This window comes from Siphateles boraxobius, unplaced genomic scaffold, assembly GCF_051911475.1.
Source record: "Siphateles boraxobius isolate OS27281-9 unplaced genomic scaffold, OSU_SipBor_1 30, whole genome shotgun sequence".
Taxonomy (NCBI): domain Eukaryota; kingdom Metazoa; phylum Chordata; class Actinopteri; order Cypriniformes; family Leuciscidae; genus Siphateles; species Siphateles boraxobius.
The window spans coordinates 1,889,567-1,910,000 of record NW_027508920.1 but is presented as its reverse complement, the minus strand read 5'-3'; the positions used below and the strand labels follow the sequence as shown (position 1 = coordinate 1,910,000).

The following is a 20,434-nucleotide window of genomic DNA, read 5'->3' as shown; positions in this document are numbered from 1 at the left end:
CGGTTTTGAAGTGACGGTTTGGTATGTTTTCAGTAAAACATTGTGTTTGTTAGGTACACGTACCGTCACAACTTTATCCTTTGCACAAATTTATTTTGAGTCCTCTTCATCTGGACTTCACCGGTTAACTCTTGTCCCTCTGTAAAGCTGATAGGGCCCTAAACACCTGTAGATAGGTCCCGGGGTCACGGCCCCTGTGCTAACAATCTGACTGACATCACTTCCAGATTTAGCATTCCGGTTCTGTCTTTCTGTGGTCTATTGTGAGATCGTGAACTAGAGGTTACGCTGGGTTCCAGCACAGATGGCTCTGAGCTGCATCCTCTGGATTACTGAAAAATCGTGAATTCCCTATGACGGATCATGAAATGTGTCTGGTTAGGAAGAGCATGTGTGTATGATTTTCATGCTGCCATCCCTGGTTGGTCATTTGAGGGGCTTTGGGATGTCCTGTGCTCTGATATGATCATAGAGGTGGAAGGAGGTGTTAGAACAGTTTCCTGGCTTTGTGTTGCATGTGTATATGTGCGTGTTTGTGTATGCAGAATGACTAAAACGTTGCTCCCCACATTGGCTTTGACTCGTGTTGATGTTATGTGAGGCATGTCACGCATGTTAACACCCTAATGCAATTCTATTCTTTCCTTTTTCCCATCAGGTTTTTCAAGGAACTTGAAATTCGGCACCAGCAGAACATCGAAATTGATGACATAAGTGACATTGTTACAAGGCATGCTCAGGCAAACTTTGACCCCTATGTGACATACTGCTCGAATGAAGTGTACCAGCAGAGGACCCTGCAAAGGCTCCTGTGAGTACAGCACATATACATATAACTCGTCACTGATTTGACTGAAAGTCACCTCTGACTTTTACCCTTTAGCCCAGCAGATCTGAAGCTTTTTCTGGACAGAGATCAAATTTCTATGAAGCCTTTTTCTCACACCAAAGGCATGTGTCTTATCCACTGCGCCTGTAGCTCCTCCAGTGACAGACATGAGGCAAGAGGTCTTGGTTAGAATACAGGGCTTTAATGCTGGTCAACCCGTGAGAACTGGTTGAAGAAAGAAAATATAAATTAACAAAAAATAATGCTATATGCATGTCTCACACATATTGTGTAATAATCAAGGCCATATACAGCGAACGTTAGACACTTATATGTTATACATCAAAACAATTACACATGAAAACATATGTAAACACAAACACCCTCACAGCAAAATAAACGGTCAACAAACCTCATTGCTGCTTATCACATAGAGGTGCTAAACATTCTTTCAAATCTTCTGTATCTTCTTCTGCCTATTTTCTTGTTAACTTATCCACTTAAACACGACAACAGCGGATAAATCAGTCTCTTTCGCCGTAAAGTTTTTCCTCAGCGCGTCGCTCAAAAGCGCCCGGCCGGAAACCTCCGGGCGGAACCAATAATTAGTTCCGTCTTGCTGTTAACATTAAATTCAGAAGACCAAAACAGTAAAAGTGCTAATACAGAAATAAACTGGCGACAAAGGCAGTTACACTCCCACCAAATCCCCAGTGATTTCTTAAACTTGGAGACAAACTTGCATGTATAAATTAAATTGAACTCTATCCTAATAAACAACTAATAAACTGTGTTTGCGTGTATGATTGAACCATCAGTCTGCTTCTATCAATGTAACTGTTTTCTGAATGGGTCTCTCCAGGTAAACAGGTTTGGATGTACGCTTTCCTCTTCCATCCAGGGAGGAGTCACTGATAAGTAACTTGAGTCTCCTCACTCTTTCATCACTTCCAGGATACACCTCGATGACTCTTGCTAACTTCCATTGGTTTCGCGGTGTAGCAGCATCTTGCAACAGAACAATGTCACCGACCTTTGCATTTCTACGATCTTTGGTCCACTTCTGTCTGTGTTGGAGATTTAAGAGGTACTCCTTTTTCCACCGGACCCAAAAGTTGTTGGTTAAGAGTTGAACTCTGCGCCATCTTTTGCGGAGGTAGAGATCCTCCTTGACAAAATTTCCAGGAGGAGGGAGAATGATTGTGGATTTCATGGTCAAGATGTGGTTTGGTGTCAAGGGCTCTGGACTAGTAGAATCGTTCAGATGATCGGTGGTTAGATGTCTGCTATTCACAACCGCCATGGCCTCATATAAAAATGTTCGTAGGGAAGAGGAGTCAAGTTGTCTGGAGGACTGTTGTAGAATGGACACCAGGACACTTCTGATAGTGCGGATCTGTCTTTCCCAAACCCCACCCATATGACTTGAGGCCGGGGTGTTCATGATGAACTCGCAGCCCAAATCTTTGAGCTCCTCTTGATCCATCTGTTTCAATGCTTCAATGAACTCACGCCTTGCTCCGACAAAGTTTGTCCCTTGATCACACCTTATCTGCCTTACTGATTCACGAATGGCGATGAATGAACGCAGAGCATTGATAAAAGCATCTGAGGTCAAGTCATCAAGTGCTTCAATGTGAACTCCTCTGGAACACATGCAGGTGAGCAACAGCCCATAACGCTTTAGCTCCTTTCTTCCTTCCTTAATGTGAAACGGTCCGAAGCAGTCCATTCCACAGTAAGTGAATGGCGCAGTTGTTTCCATCCGATCTTCTGGAAGGTCTGCCATCCTTTGTTGCCCTGTGCATCTTCGGAACTTTCTGCAACTTGTGCACTTGTGAATATGGTATGAAACAAGCTTGCTGCAACCCAGGATCCATATGCCATTGGCTCGGAGTTCATTAATAGTCATTCCCCGACCTTGATGGTACACTTTTTCATGATAGTGCTTGATGAGTAATGCAGAAACATGACTGTCTCTAGGAAGGATTGCTGGATGCCTCACATGTGGATGTAGGGCAGCATGAGCTAACCGGCCTCCTACTCTGATTACACCTTGATCATCCAGGAACGGACATAGTTTGTGCAGCTGGCTGACTTTGTCTTTGAGCTTTGTCTCCTTATGATGTCTAAGGTGTTGAACTTCTTGAGAGAGAGTTGCTTCCTGCACCATCTTGATTATGGTCAGCTCCGCCTCTTTCCTTTCCTCCAAGCTCGAGGCCTCACAGGACTTTGGCTTGAGACCTTTGATTTCCTTAGCAAGGCGCTTGAGTCTGGCAACAGCTTTCACCAATCTTGCCCAGTCTGAGAACTTGTGTAGACGCTCTAGAAGTGTTTTTGCTTCTTTTGCCTGAGTGTCATGAACCTGAGCTTTCTTGACCTCTGGGTCACTGCTCTCAATCTCTCCCACCATGACAACTCCAGTTGGTAACTCTTTCTGCCAAAGAAACTCTGGACCTGTGAACCAGTTAGAAGCTGTGAGTTGTTTTGCCGTGACACCCCTTGAGGCGAGGTCAGCTGGGTTGTCTTCTGAAGCTACATATCTCCATTGTCCAGCCTCTGTACTTAGTTTAATGCGCTCAACTCTATTTGCTACAAAAACATGAAATCTTCTGGCTTCATTACTGATGTACCCAAGTACAACCTTTGAATCAGTCCAGAAACATTCTAGTTGGCAGTCTATTTCTAGTTCTTTCTTAAGCATGTCACTGGTCCGGACTGCTACCACTGCTGCTGACAGCTCGAGTCTTGGTATAGTCATGACTTTAGTAGGAGCAACTCTTGACTTTCCCATGACTAAGGAGCAGTGGACCTCATCTGATGTACTGACTGCTCTTAAATACGAGCACTCTCCATAGCCTGACACGCTGGCGTCAGAGAAGTGGTGGAGCTCATAATGCTGGACCTTGAAGCTTGATGGCAGATAGTATCTTTGGACTCTCACCTCAGCCAAGTTTTTTAGATCTTGCACCCAAGACTCCCACAGGGGTCGAAGGTCATCAGGCAAAGGATCATCCCAACTGAGCTTGTCACGACACATCTGCTGCATGATCTTCTTTCCTACCAGGATGAAGGGTGCCACAAATCCAAGTGGGTCATACACAGAAGCAACTGTGGACAAGACCCCTCTGTGTGTAAGTGGATTTTCTTTGACAACCACTCTAAACTGCAGCTCATCAGAAGTCACACACCACTGTACCCCTAGTGCTCTTTCCATCAGTGGTTCTCCCAACATCATGGTCAAATCCTTGACAGCTTTAGCACACTCTTCCTCAGGAATTGTGTCTAAGACTTCTTTGCTGTTGGAGATGAACTTGTGCAGTCGAAGTTTGCCTGTGCGACAAAGCTCTCTTGCTTCATTCACTAGTTGGATTGCTTGGTCTTCAGATTCTACACTTGTCAATCCATCATCGACGTAGAAGTTCTTCTGGATGAACCTGATGGTTTCTTCTCTAAAGCGTTCTGTCCTTGAGCGGCAAGATGCTTCAGGCCATAGTTAGCACATCCAGGTGATGAAGCTGCACCGAACAAGTGGACCTTCATTCGATAAATGGAGGGCTGGGTTTTAAGATCTCCATCCTTCCACCACAAGAATCTGAGATAATCTTGGTCCTGTTGCTTAACATGGAACTGGTGGAACATTCGTTCTATGTCACACATAACTGCCACATGACCCTTTCTGAACCGACACAAAACTCCCACCAAGGTGTTTGTTAACTCTGGGCCAGTCAGGAGATGGTCATTCAGGGATGTCCCTTTAAACCTTACGGAGCAGTCAAAAACGACACGGATCTTACCAGGCTTTTGGGGATGATACACCCCATGGTGGGGAATGTACCACGCTGGAGTCTTGCTGATATCCTCTTCAGGGACAAGCTCGGCATCTCCACAAGCTATTGTCTCGTCAATGAAGGCCTTATAGTCTTTGTAGTACTGCTCATTTCCCTTTAACTTTTTCTCCAGACATCTGAGACGGTGGATGCCACATATCTTGTTGTCTGGTAAGTTTGGTCTTCCTTTCTTGAAGGGAAGTGGCATTTCATAGTGCCCGTCATCCTTGAGTCTGATGCCACTTTCCATAATTGACATGAACTGAAGATCCTCTTGAGAAAGGTGTTCATCTTCCGAAGCCCTTTCTACAAAATCAGATTCCAACACCTTGATGACGTCTGTAGGAAGGATTACTTCCTTGATCTGTGTTCTACAGACATAGTGCACTTCGCTTGGGAGATTTGGAAGAACTGATATCACTTGCTTCACAATGACCTGGTGACTTGTTCCAAAAGCATCTCCAAAGTCAAGACATGGGTTGCCATAACCAACTATACTCCAACCCAGGTCTGTTCTCTGAGCAAAGGGCTCACTTTCTTCTCCAGCAACCACTTGTCTTGGTACAAGAGCTTGAGGACAGTTGTAGCCAATTAGTAGGCCAACATCACAACTCTGTAGAGGAGCAATTTCATCTGCAATGTGCTCAAGGTGAGACCATGACTTGGCAGTCTCTGGTGTGGGAATATGATCTCTGTTTGCAGGGATGAATTCTCTTGAGTAAGTTACTGGCAGAGAGATTACCTTATCCGAGTAGAATCCTCTTATTTGTAGATCAGTCAGCTTTCTGCTAGGCACCACTGTATTTCTTGAAGTCATTGTGGAGAGCTTTAACTGGACTGTTTCATTTTTAGTGTGAAGCACCTTTACGGTCTCTTCAAGGATGAAGGTCGTGTCACTCTGTGCATCGAGGAGGGCGTACACAAGAACTTCATGATTTGGCTTACTTGTAGTTGACAACCAGACAGGAATGACTGAGGATGTATAGGTGCTTTTAACGTTCTGGATAACTCTGTTAGATGTTACCTTGCGTGGAGTTCTTGTCATTTTTTCTTGTGAACGATCTGTTGTTCCTTCTCTTGACTTGTCACGCTCCATTTCCCTACCAGTCCTTGTTGACATTCCTCTTTCTTTGCTGCGATTATCGTGTAAGCAGGTTGGATGTCCTTTCTCACAAGTATCGCAGATCTTCCTATTTTCACACTCTTTTGAGCGATGGCCAGGCTTCAGACAGCCAAAGCACAACTTCATCCCTTGAACAAACTTGATTCGCTCAGAGATGGTCTTATCCATAAACTTCCAACACTTCTGTAGACTGTGTCCTGACTTCTCACAAAAGAAACAGCTTGTGGAGGAAGCCTTTTCATCTGAGTTAGTTGCTAGTACTTTAGCTCCTACAGCTCTGTTCTTTAAAACATTGATCTGCTTATCTTCAGCGGGTTTCAGAGCATGGAAAGATGTTATTGGGTTATTTGCAATCTTAGCTTCACGTGTGAGAAACTCTACAAACTGCTGGAAGCTTGGGAATGTGTGACTTTCTTCCTCCACTTCTATTACCTTTCTGTTCCACCTCGAGGTCAGCCAGTCTGGAAGTTTTGCAAGTAACTTCTGGTTCTCATTGCAGTCATTAAGTACATTGAGGCCTCTGATCTGAGTCATAGCAGCCTCACAGCTCCGAAGGAAATCAGCAAACTCTTGAAGTTCGATACTGCATTTGGAGCTTATCTTGGGCCATCCCTCCAGCTTGTCTCTGAAGGCTTTGGCTATGAGGAATGGATTCCCATATCTTTCCTCGAGGATCCTCCATGCTGCATGATAGGCTGACTCTGAACCAAGCAGGAAGTAGCTCTCTATAGCCTTTTTAGCAGGTCCACCCACATACTTTCGCAAGTAATATATCTTTTCTTCAGTTGGAATGTTTTTCCGATCAATGAGTGTCTGAAACGAAACCTTCCAGTCATTGAATCTGAGTGGGTCGCCACTGAATATTGTTGGTTCAGGTATAGGAAGACGACCTGCACTGATGGACTCTGCAAGTGCTCTAACAAGAGCTGCTGTACTGTCATCATGCTTTGAGTGTGCCCAGTCTTGTGGTGAGGAATGGTGCTGCAACAGATTATTTTCATGTTTCACTTCTTCTCTTTCCTTAAAACAGACACTTTGATGGAGTAGACTGCTTATTTCTTCATCTGAGCACTCACTCTGATCATACACTCGCTGACGTGCCTTAGCAGCTTTTAACCTTTTAACTGTCTCAAGTCGCTCCAGTTGTCTGCGCTTTGCATCTAGCACCTTTTGTCTCTCTGCAGCTTCAGCTTCAAGCTTTTCCAATTCCTCAATGCAACACTCTTGTTCTAGTAGTACTTCTAGAGTAGCTTCATTGGCAGCAACTTCAGCAGCGGCATCTTGTCTGCTAGCAGAAATCCGACTTGAATGTCTGGAGCTGCCTTGAGCATGAGAGGACTTAGTGAATTGGGATTTGACACTTATCTTGTCTGAGGCTACAGACTTGAATGTAGACGATGTCGCCCTGTGGCCTTGTTCTTCATTTCCTCCACCGTTATCTGCAGTCTCCAAACGATCTTTTGCACTTTGGATGATCTTCCTGGTTACTGCATCACAGGTGTCAATTCTGCGACGTGTGTCCTGGTCAGGGTTGCCTATGTGCCTCAACTCTTCATAAGCAATGTTCAGATTCTTTGAGGCTACGCTTACTTTGCTGATGTACTCATGTAGCCGGTTGTTAGAGCATTGTCCACTCAGGGCTTGCTTGGCGTCCTTAGCGATAGCCTTCCACTCCTCATAGCTCACAGTGAAACGGTGAGCAAATCTTCTTATTTGCTCACTGTCCAGTTCTTGGCCCTTTTCCGTTAATTTTCGGACTCTTTGGCTTCTTTGTGGTTCTTGTGAGGAAGTGTGGTCATCAGCTCTTGTGCCTTTAGTGGCCTGTGGTTGCATGTCTATGCACTGCTGCTCTATATTTTTTCCTGCACTAACCTGCTTTCTGCTAGAGGTATGACTAGGCTCTGACATTGTTACTTGGTGTACTTAATTTTGGGTTAATTGTAATTTGCCAAGAAGCTAAGTGATTCACTTCTCATTAGCTATTCACATTTATAAACTTTCTACAACTTATTATTTTTAGAAAATGTTCAGATCTACTTCACACAAATATATATCTCGTTATTCTAAAAAATGCAAAATTCAGAAAAATTCAGCAAAATTTGTGCAGAACATTTTCATTTCAAGTCTCTTAGTTGCAGCTTAGTTAACACTTAAACATGCACACAACTATGCCGTATGAATATGACGGCATAAAAGAATGTGTCACAGTCTCTTGTGGGAAATATGTAAGCTTCAGGGCTTCAGCCGGATTCGTGGTAAGGCATGCTGCGGATGTGTAAATGTCACGGGCAGATGCACACCTTTGGATGTAGAGATGTCCCTTCTTGTCCATGGATCACGGCTCTTTGGTACTGTCTTCCTCGTCTACTCATGCAGAGCAGATGAGTTCTCACTGTAGCTCCTCCAGTGACAGACATGAGGCAAGAGGTCTTGGTTAGAATACAGGGCTTTAATGCTGGTCAACACGTGAGAACTGGTTGAAGAAAGAAAATATAAATTAACAAAAAAGAATGCTATATGCATGTCTCACACATATTGTGTAATAATCAAGGCCATATACAGCGAACGTTAGACACTTATATGTTATACATCAAAACAATTACACATGAAAACATATGTAAACACAAACACCCTCACAGCAAAATAAACGGTCAACAAACCTCATTGCTGCTTATCACATAGAGGTGCTAAACATTCTTTCAAATCTTCTGTATCTTCTTCTGCCTATTTTCTTGTAAACTTATGCACTTAAACACGACAACAGTGGATAAATCAGTCTCTTTCGCCGTAAAGTTTTTCCTCAGCGCGTCGCTCAAAAGCGCCCGGCCGGAAACCTCCGGGCGGAACCAATAATTAGTTCCGTCTTGCTGTTAACATTAAATTCAGAAGAAGCAAAACAGTAAAAGTGCTAATACAGAAATAAACTGGCGACAAAGGCAGTTACAGCGCCATCACCACCCCTCGGGTCGTGCGCAAGATTGCGCATGATTATAACGCAAGATATAGGTGTAACTTTCATTAATTCGCAATTGCAAGATATAAAGTCACATTGTGACAAAAGTTGTAGATATTGTCAGGATATGTTTAACAATATGTACATTGTTTCTTGTAATTGAAACATTGTCTCAAGAGACAAAATTATGAAAAAAACAATTCCAATTGCAATCACATCACACTCTGCGGCCCATCACTTGTTTAACAGTCTGTTTATCCCTTCAGACATAAAAGCTCATCCTTTAAGGAGGTACTGACACGGATCGAGGCCCACCCAGACTGCCGGAACCTTCCCATGATCTCCTTCCTCATCCTTCCCATGCAGAGAGTCACACGGCTTCCCTTGTTGATGGATGTGAGTGACATTATCCCTTTTCCTCCCCTTCAGACCCAGCCTGACCTCTGCTAATATCTCTAACACTGACATTAACATTCAGCTCTTTTGTAACTGCATTCTCAATCTTCTGACATGTATCTTATGCTTTGATAACAGTAGCTGAATCTCTGTGTCTGAGATTCCACTAATGTTATGTGGTTGGTTTGACCTGCAGGACTTTCCCTGTTACATAACACATCATATTAAACTAATTAAAGTCCCTTGCTACTTGTTTTTCTTTCTCTGCTCTTCATACCTTATCAAATTTCCACTATCTTCCAGTTCTCTTCTGTTTCATTAAAAATGTAGCTTTCAGGGCCTCGCTGTTCAACTGTAACAATTCTGTTAAGATTAATTTTTGTTTGCTTGAGACTTCTCTGCAGTATTTTTGCATAAGGTAAATGGTTTGAGTTGAAATTGTTTTATTATATTTAAAAGGGTTGGTGTTGTTTTCTCTCTGTCATCTTTTCCCTCTTCAGAGGATTGTGTATGTAAAATGAAGTGAGGGAGTCAGCTTCACTAAAGATGACCTAGACACATCTCCATAGTCCCTATCCTCAAAGCTCATGTTTTCATTTATCACCATGCTTCCCTCCTTCCTGTAGACATTTTCTCACTTTCTCACCCTCTCATCTTTCCATCCCTTTGTCTCTTTGTTTGTGGGTCCCCTGAGCTTGGCGGTGAGTTTAGGACAGTAGAGCTGGGCTGGCTGGCTCTGAGTATGAGAAAATTGGGTTTGATTTTCTTTCCTTCTCTCTCTTTTTCTTCCCACAGTTTAGAAACAAATAAAACTCTAGCTGGGAAATATCAGACAAGCGTGAGAGAAAGTTTGAGAGCACTCCTTTAAATATAATGTGTTCAAAATGCTATTATAACTATTATATATACAGGAAAAGCACCAACAGTTTAAAGATCATTTTGATTCAAAACGTTTTTGTCTTATAGACCATATGCCAGAAGACGCCCAAAGATTCAATCCCTTACGAGGCATGTAAAAAAGCTCTGCATGCTGTCAGCAAGGTAAAAAAATGCCAGGAATTACCACTGTGGATTTTCTACTGTTGTCTGAGAGAGCCTTAGTTAATAATCACCATCTTTTGTCTGTATATGTGTATATGCAGCTTGTGAGGAAGTGTAATGAGGGCGCTCGTACAATGGAGAGAACGGAAATGATGTACACCATCAATTCCCAGTTGGAGTTTAAAATTAAGGTAAGAGAATAAAGCAACCTGTGAAAGGAATTTTATGATTCACTATGTACAGTAGGTAGCCAACCAGAATAATACTTTTACCGCCGCGGGAACGTGCGCGCCGTGTCTATCTCGAAATGAAACATTTCAGGGTAAAAACACATCATACAGCTGATAATACTGTATATGTCGCTGCGTGTCATCCATACAAATCACGAAAAAAACTGTAACAAATTATTTAGCCTTTGTTGCTTCAAAGACACAGCATGCCTTGTTGAATTCATCTTACAATAAAACGAGGTTGATTGCGAATTAAAGAGCTCTGTATTCTGCTCACTCCCAGTCGTTTCTTGGCATGAACGCGTTTCATCAACAGTTCATGTTTAGATAATGCCAGATTGTTGACAATCATACACACTGCTCAAACATTCTAAAACTCTACAAAATCAGTTGAAACAACTGGATTGAACACTTCAATTGAAATTTTGTGTGAAAAAACTTTAAATACAATAAATAAACTACAATATTTATAATTTAATAAGATATAGGGCCTACATTTGGACACATCGAGAGATTTATCCTTAAAATAATTTTGCCTTTGCCTGCTCATCAGGCTGGCTATCCGACACTCTCCATATGAAAGACGGAACATTAACACCCATTGTCCTGCACCCCCACGATAAAGCACTGAACTGTCCCTCCAAACCCCCAATCCTTACAACCAGGGTGGATGCTGTTAAACTAAATAACATTTATAGAATAATTATGAACTTAAATTAAACAATATCGTAACATTTCGACAAATAGATTATTTGATCTGTTTTTACATTTTAATTTAGGGCGATTTAGCCTACATTTAATTAGAGCGAGATTTTCACCCTTGCCTTGTCCTTTCCTCACTGGGTATTGCTCGCATGATAGCTAAACATGTTTGGGTAGATCCTCTGTACCTCTCGGTTTCACATTACATAATCGGATAACATTTATTCAATATTTAGACATTTAAAGGCTTTAGACATAGCCGATTTCTTATCGTGACTGAGCTGAGGCAAGTGCATTTTCGGTTCATTTTTGTGACGTGCAGTTCCCGGAGACAGAGACGACAGATAAACTTTTGTCGTTAGCCTAATATGAATAAAAGTTTACAGTTTTGAACGATGTAGGCTACTCTACTCTTATCTGTATGACCAAAAAATTACGGAGTAGCCTATTAAGTTATTTTTAGCTGTTATAAGAAAAATAAATCCAAATAAACGCGCCGCCGCATTTGTCAAACACTAATTCAACATGCCACAATAAAACCGGACTTTAGAACAATGCATAGTGTGGTGTGCCAAAACACTTAATTATAAACTTCAATATTTCATTCAAAATAATCTCAAAGCGCTTTGTGACATTTTGAAAAGCCGTGCATACATTAAGGCCACTGGAACCATGAACGTAACTGAAACTCTGGTTTGGATTTTATTGTTTGTCGTTTAAACGTGCGTGCCTGTTGCATATCTTTATTTTATATTGTCTATTGGTGAAGTAGCCTAAGTAACCTTGCTTAAAACCATGTTTTTTAAAACTCTATGTAGGCTATGGGGAATCCAATATATATATATATATATATATATATATATATATATATATATATATATATATATATATATATAATTAATAATAGGCTATAAAATGCATTAATAGGCTAATATAAAATTTGCCGTTGTCCATGTTTGTTCGGGATTTGAACCCGTGACATCTAAATGATCAAAACGAAAGTTCTACCACTCGGCCATGAATTCACTCACTGGGAATTGCCCAAACGTTCGTTTCTCCAGTGTGTGTTCGCTCACTTGAGCAAGCGCTCTTCATGCGTCTCAGTCATTCCTCAATATAATAGTAAAAATAATTCAGCATTGCACCTAATTTATTTTAGTTTGTTATTTCTGTTATTAATTTTTTTTTGTTTTTTTTGTTATCGCGCTGCTCCCCCGGAGAATAGGCTTATGTCGCCCACATAGGCCTACAATATGAAATATATTGTTGTCGTCTCTATTCTTAACTAAAAAAATGTTTTATTCTTTTTACCATATTTGTAGTATTTCATCCTAACTTTTAATTGACATTAACCCCACTTACATTTCAAAATGCGGCAATTGCTGCTGTTTTGCACAATATCCCTTTGCGCCACCTGGCGGTCATTTCACGAATGACTTTGAAATGCGACTGGTTTATTTTTGCCGCGGCGGCTGGCGCGGCGGTAATAGGCATTCTGGTTGGCTACCTACTGTACATATGTTCATTATATATACAGTAGCTCACAAAAGTGAGTACACCCCTCACATTTTAGCAAACATTTTAGTATATCTACTCAAGGGACAATACTATAGAAATTAAACTTGGAGATATTTTAGAGTAGTAAATCTGCTGCTTGTATAGCAGTATATATTTACTGTCCTCTGAAAATAACTCAACATACAGCCATTATTGTCCAAATAGCTGGCAACAAAAGTGAGTACACCATAAGTGATAATAGCTGTACGTCATTTAACCATGCAAAGCCACATGTCCTATTCATCATATTTATGTTTTCGTCTGCTTGACAGGACCATACAAATCGTTGTATCTTGTATTAGAGCAGTTCAAATTTGTGCTTTGAGTACAATTCTCTCATACTGACCAATGGATGTTCAACATGGCACCTCATGGCAAAGAACTCTCTAAGGATTTGAGAATTAGAATTGTTGCTCTCCACAAAGATGGCCTTGGCTATAAGGAAGATTGGAAACACCCTGAAACTGAGTTACAGTACAGGCAAGGGTCATACAGAGGTTTTCCAAAACAGGTTCCACTTGTTACAGGCCTCGCACGGGTCAATCAAAGAAGTTGAGTCATCATGCTGTGCGTCAGGTGCAGAAGCTGGCTTCAAAAAACAGACGCATGAGTGCTGCCAGCATTGCTTTAGAGGTTGCAGAAGCGGAAGGTCAGCTTGTCAGTGTTCAGACCATACGCTGCACACTGCAACAAGTTGGTTTGCATGGCCGTCGTCCCAGAAGGAAGCCTCTTATGAAGCTGGATCACAAGAAAGACCGCAAACAGTTTGCTGAAAGCAACCTGTAACGAGTCAGCTCAAAGGGGAAATATTTATAATAACTCATAACTTGTTATGATTAATTATGAATATTTGGGTCAGTTAATTGGATTAACTTGAGGTAGCTAAATTAACATTACAATCAATTAATCACTTCGTCCAACGAACTCTTTTGATTATTCATTTATTCTAAGAAAAGGGTATCTTTTGTGGCCACAGAAAAATAATTATTTCTTAGGATGTACAGCACTTAGAGCATGTAACTGGGTCAAGATCGTAAAATAAACTTTGTATGCAAGCAGAGAATCCTAACCATATACATATTCTGCACAAGTTTTATTAACAAAAACGCGAAAACATAACTAACGTACAAACAATTACACATTCATTCATGCATTCATAGGTAGATGGTTAAAGTGACAGGATGAAACCGGAAGCAGGAAATGGAACTACGGAAAAGATCCATTTAACTATGAAAAGAACATCAATATTATCATTTTCAAAGCACCTTCTTAAAAGCATAAAATTGAAGTTGTTGATGGTTTTGCAAGTGTCAAATGTTGAAGTTGCAATCGTTTTCTTTTCCGTTGGATGAAGAAGATATGATGAACTTGCGTGGTTAGTTTGACTCTGTTGTGGTTGAGAGAGTCCTCTCTCTCCTGAATGAGCACATGGCTGGTTGTGAGTCAAGGCCCGCTGTCCTGGGGCCTGCTGAGGCCACGCAGGACAGCACAGCACCTCAAACGTACCGAGAAGCCAAGAGAGGATGAATGGCTGGTGTAGATTCAATTTAAAGCCTGAGAAAGTTCCCACCTCTCAGGATTGGCTCGGCCAATAAGAAAGGTGGAAGTTCCAGGCGGGAGATTTTGGTTTATGGCTCTTTGTTTCAAGGGTGCTTATTTGCATGTGCATGCTGGATGGGTGGTAGCTGATGAAGAAACTATGAAAGATTCTTGTAATACAAATATGTGGTTGTTATCGACATATCATGTACACAGTCATTTCGATCTTCAAAGTGCCAAGTTATAGAGACCAAACATTGTATAGGTGAGGTTACATTGACCGTTGTTTCTATTATAAAATACATACCGTAGTATCAAATACATAGTACACAAGACAGTAAATCATTCACACAGTTTCTGGGACGCATGTTCATTTTATAGATCCATTCGTCTATCATTAATGCAGCAAAGTTTGTTTTAAAGTCTGTTTCTGTCTTCTCTATCTTGACCACATTTTAACCTCAATAAAGCCAACTTATCTGATCGTAGTCATGGTGACCAAAGACCCTTCTTGCCCTGGTTGGGGGGATGGGACCACAGATCCCAGAGTGGGCTTTTAAATATTATTTGTTAACTATAGCAAATAATTGTTTCTGATTTGTCTCAGTCGTTACAAACCTGTACAAGAGCATGAATTACTGGAACCATGTCCTGTGGCCTAATGAGACTAAGATAAACTTGTTCGGCTCAGATGGTGTCCAGAATGTGTGGTGATGCCCTGGTGAGGAGTACCAAGAAAATTGTTTCTTGCCTACAGTCAAGCATGGTGGTGGTAGCATCATGGCCTGGGGTTGCATGAGTGCTGCTGGTACTGGGAAAGCATTGATTCATTGATATATATATATATATATATATATATATATAACACATGCATACAATTGTCTACAATAAAGTGTTACATATTTGCTAAATTAAATATGTTAATAGGAACATAGGAACATTAATAGGAAAATATATCAATATGCAAAAAAATTTTTGAACTAGATTAAAAAAATAAATCTGTAAAAGAAACAGATTTATACTTCAAGAAAATCAAGAAAAAATCTTGATTCTGTAATATTATTTTTCAATAATAAAACATGAATAAAAGGGAACAGAAACGTAAAACGAGAGCTCCTGTGCATCTGCACTCAGGCTCTGTGCTGTCTTCTCAGCGCTGTTAATATAAAAGTCCGCTTTCAACACTTATCGGCCAAACAGGAAAAAATTATTGGCCAATGCGATAATTAAAAAATGCCATATATTTGCAGATATATATATTGATATATAAAATAGATGATCGAGACCAAACTCCCACTTAGGTTGAGTCAAAGTTTTAATGTGTAATTCCATTTTGATTGCTAATCCAGTTACACACACCTATAAGTATCTTGTCAAATGAACAACCAGTGAGTCAATATATGAGTCTTATGAGTGTTACAAGTCTCATGAGTCTTAAGTACAAGTAACAGTAAGTTCTTGGTTTATTTCAAGTTATACACAACAAAAGTAATGTTTTGCAATTTAGTCAAGGTGACTCCTGCTGATTTAGTGAGTGAATTATTCTGTCAGTGAGATTAATCAAGTGATTACACTTATGCAGCCAGTGAGGACGAAAAAAGGTACTATGTATGTGCACTACCGTTTAAAAGTTTGAACTTATTACTTTTATTTACCATGGATGCACTAAACTGATCAAAAGTGACAGTAAAGATATGCAGCACAACTTTTTTCAATGAAAATAATAAGAAATGTTTCTTGAGCAACAAATCGGCATGTTAGAATGATTTTAATGCAGCGTTGCTGGGCATATCGGTGTTGTGGCAAAACAACTGCAAAGTGTCCAATATGTAAACAGCATGACCGCAAAACAGCAAAGACATTTAACATTGATGTAAATTACACTTCACACTGTAACACTTCTGCAGACTTTCTCACATCGAATTCAGTTCAGACTACAAGCTGAAACATAATGTCTTTTGCTTAGTGCTGTAGATTCGATTATACACTGTTAGAGTTTTGTATTATGGTATTATGATTGCAGAAGAAACCATTAACAGAACCAAGTGTCATAAAAAAAATAAGTTCAGCTCCAGTTAAAAAGTTGGTTTGAAAATTAAAAATTACAGAACAAAGTTTTGATTTCCAGTCCTAGGGAGATACGTACTGGTGTCTGACATTTCGTCTGTAATATCGACTAATGAGCAACATTGTCTAAAATCCATTGTCTAAACTAGGCAAGCAATACATTTAAAATTGTGCACATGCAGACTGTCTTATGGAGAGGAAATATGTCCTTAATCCTATAAAGCATGTGTGTACTATCTTTGTTCTTTTCCACAAACCTCTTTAATATGTTTACAGTAATGTCCATGGCACAGCTGAGGGCCTTCTCAGATTGTGTAGAGTAGAGTAGAGTTACACAAATCCCAGTTACTTGGAGAGATTAATCCAACTGGTTAAAGAATGTGGAGTGAAATGATCTGGTTGGAGATGTGAACGCAAATATATGCTCCTTTTTTTCTCTCACAGAAATTAGCAAGAGTTTAGACTTAAGTCTGCCTTTTAATCAATGGATTTATCATTTACTTGCCTTAACTTTCATGTGATTCTCTGTACCACAAGAAGCAAGCAGACCTGTGGGTATTTGCTGCTGTTTGTTTTTTACTCATTACAGAAAACTTGTTCATACATTTTTACCTCATACACACATGCTGCCCCCTCGCTGTGGGTCTTCACGTCATGTGTTCATCGTGAATTATTTCCAAACACATTATGCATGTGGCTTTGCACGTACACAGTGATGCATTAGACACACTCATTGATGTAACCTTATCCACAACCTGCTGCTTGAGCAGTGTGGGAAAATTCTGCTGTCACATTTGGTACAAGCAGATGTCTAAAGGGTTCAGCATAATCACGACTTTGCTGTGTCCAGCTGTTAGGAGGTCAGTAGATCTCACACCAGTCTGTTCATGCACACACATACAGCTAAACTGAAATGACATGGTGTGACAGGGTGGTTTTAGATTGCAATGTGCTCAGTAAGTTGAGATATTCAGTATATTTTTTTTTAATAATGTCCAAGTGTAGGGACAACTAAATTAATCAATTAAATTAACTTGTGTCCCCACCCAAATAAATAAATAAATAAAGTTCTTTGCAATCTCTCAGTGTAACCTTGTCTCACATTGTGATTGTATTTCACATTTAATGTGTACGCACAAGTGTTTTCACAAACAGAGAGAGAGAGAGTTAAAGAGAGAGAAGAGTGATATAGCTTGAGCTGCAAGGTTCTTCTGTGAAAAACTGCACATATGCATTTGTATAAATAATCTGGTTCTGTTTAAAGTTACCATGAGATCAAAATGAAAATGGAATTTTGCAGTTTATCCATGCATATTATTATTTTTTGACTTGTGTGCTACTAGGTGTTGTGTGCGCTGTGTAAACATTATATTGTAGTATATGTATCGCTATTGTAGTTCTAGACTAAATGTAAGCATACATTTACTCATCTCACTTGCACAAAAACACATTCAGTATTCCTCAAAATGAATGAAAACAGTGAAATGCAAACTCAGAATATTACACAAACCTATAATAATTAAACATATTAAATTACACATATACTCCATGTATTTAATCTCACTTTATTAAAGGGATAGTTCATCCAAAAATGAAAAGTCTGTCATCACTTACTCACCCTCAAGTTGTTCCAAACCTGTATAAGTTTCTTTTTTTCTGTTTAACACAAAAGAAGATATTTTAATGAATGTAGTCAAAATCAAATCAAACAGTTGATGGTAGCCATTGTCTTCCATAGTAGGATACTGTGTCTGGTTCCATGTCTGGTTACCAACATTCATTAAAATATCTTCTTTTGTGTTCAACAGAAAAAAGAAACGGTGAGAAATAGGTGAAAAAAGTAATGCAAAAGTACTGTAACTTTTCATAAAAAGTAACGCAATTAGTTACTTTTTTTTAGGAAGTAACGCAATATCGTAATGCATTTTGTAATGTGCTTTTAAAAGTAATGTTCCTCAACACGGGTGTTAATATATGTCACAATAGATAGTTCGTAGATGCTCGTTCACTACGAAACAAAATGGACGAACTTCGGATTAACTAAATTTTCCGCAGGAAGAGCTGCAACTCAGGTGTCTGAGTGCGTGCATCAGCAGCTCCAATGTACTCCTAATGCTCCTCTGTTTGTTTTTGGGGGATATGAATCACTGTTGTCTTGAAAGATTTCTTCCTGGGTTTCAGCAATATGTCAAATGTGATACAAGGAACATGAATATCTTAGACAAGTGTTATGGGAAATATATCAAATGCATATCCTGTGCAAGCTAAACCACCATTAGCTAACTCAGACCATAATACTTTGCAGCTTATTCCTGTCTACCGTACCTTGCTGAAATCAGTTAAGCCTGTGGACAAGGTGGTTAGACTTTGGTCTTCAGAAAAAGTGGAAACATTGAAAGATTGTTTTCTCTGTACTGACTGGGAGGTACTGTATGATCCAGATATTGACAGACATAATGAAATCAGGTCTGCATATGTCAAATTCTGTGTAGATTATGTGATACCAGTTAAACAGGTTAAACACTTCTCAAATAGCAAGCCTTATATAACTAAGGATGTTAAAGAGTGTATACACTAGAAACAATTGGCTTTTAAACAACGGGACCCTGAACTTATAAGGCTCAGAAAAAGCTTAATCATATAATAAGAGAAACTCATAAGAATTACAGAGATTTAATTGATAGTGAACTGAGTAAAAATCCCCAAAAGCTGTGGTCTAAGGTAAGGTGTATAACAAATATGACACCTAAAAGGATAAGCATGCAGGTTGTAAATGAGGAGACACTGACAAATGAGCTTAATGAGTTTTATTTTAGGTTTGATGTTAATTCTAGTGACTGTAGTGATGTACTGGGGGCTATTGGGATTGATAATTCAGTTTCTAAACCTCAAATGAGTTTGTCTGATGCTGTTAAGTTTTAAAAATCTTGATACCAAAAACACAACTGGCCCGAATGGTCTATCTGCTTTTATCCTGAAAACCTTCGCAGAGGAATTAGCCCCTGCATGGGTAGACATTTTTCAGAGGTCCATTGATACACATAGTATTCCAGATATTTGGAAAAAATCAATTATCATACCAGTTCCAAAAAACCTGGTCCACAAGAGTATAACGACTATCACCCAGTTGATTTAACCTGCGTTGTGATGAAGTGCTTGGAAAGGATTATGGTGTGGAAGCTTAAGGATGAGGTTAAGGACCATCTTGATCCTTATCAGTTTGCCTATCAAATCAATAGGGACACTGATGATGCTATCCTTACTGTGGTGCATCATGTCTTAAAACATCTGGAGGATCCCAAGGCTTATGCCAAGGTGTTATTTCTTGATCTGAGCTCTGCTTTTAATACCGTGCAGCCACACCTTATGCTCTTAAAACTAAATGGTATGGGTGTTAATCCATACAGCATTAAATGGTTTCATGCATTTCTTACTGGTAGGACTCAACAAGTTCAAATCAAGCAGACTCTGTCTGAGTGCAGATCCATTAGTATTGGGGTCCCTCAGGGGTGTGTATGTTCACCACTCTTATTTACACTGTATATCAATGAATATAGGTGTCACCATCCAAGAAATATTGTCGTAAAATTATCTGATGATACTGCTATTCTTGGTCTTCTGTATAAAGATAAGGACATTCAACATTATACCTCATAGATCGCTAACTTTGTTACATGGAGTAAAGAAGATGTTCTTTAGATGTCGTCTTGTAATTAATGTTGGAAAGACAGAAGAAATGATTAGTGGGCAACCACTCACCTATGATTAGTGGGCAACCACTCACCTATCATGATAAACGATAAATCTGTGTCGAAGGGTGCAACAAAAAATGTACTTTTTACGAAGGCTGAGAATTTTTGGAGTTTTTCAGAGGGTCATGTTGATGTTTTATCGTGCCTGTATTGAGTCCATCTTACTGTTTGGTTTAGCATCCTGGTTCGGTAATTTGACAGTTACTCTTAGATCTCAGCTGAACCGTTTGGTGCGTACAGCAATGAAAGTTGTTGGTCTGGGGGTTTACCCCAATATTCAGTCTATATTTAACAAAATTATTTTTAAAAACGCGAGGAAAATGACTTTGGACCCTTCTCGTGTGTTTTATCCAGAATTCGAACCACTTCCATCTGGTCGGCGTTTTCGTACCCCAAGGTTTAGATACAATCGCTA

At 39.9% G+C, this 20,434-nt stretch overlaps 1 protein-coding gene across 1 annotated transcript in view; it reads left to right on the top strand.

Annotated features, from left to right (window-relative positions):
* Nucleotides 1-20,434, top strand: part of LOC143757179 (rho guanine nucleotide exchange factor 26-like) — a 179,811-nt gene that overhangs the window by 101,782 nt on the left and 57,595 nt on the right. The window contains exons 7-10 of the mRNA XM_077248128.1: nucleotides 659-811; nucleotides 9,002-9,131; nucleotides 10,098-10,172; nucleotides 10,274-10,363. Of these exons, the coding sequence (XP_077104243.1) occupies nucleotides 659-811; nucleotides 9,002-9,131; nucleotides 10,098-10,172; nucleotides 10,274-10,363 (448 nt within the window). The remainder of the gene's footprint in view (nucleotides 1-658; nucleotides 812-9,001; nucleotides 9,132-10,097; nucleotides 10,173-10,273; nucleotides 10,364-20,434) is intronic.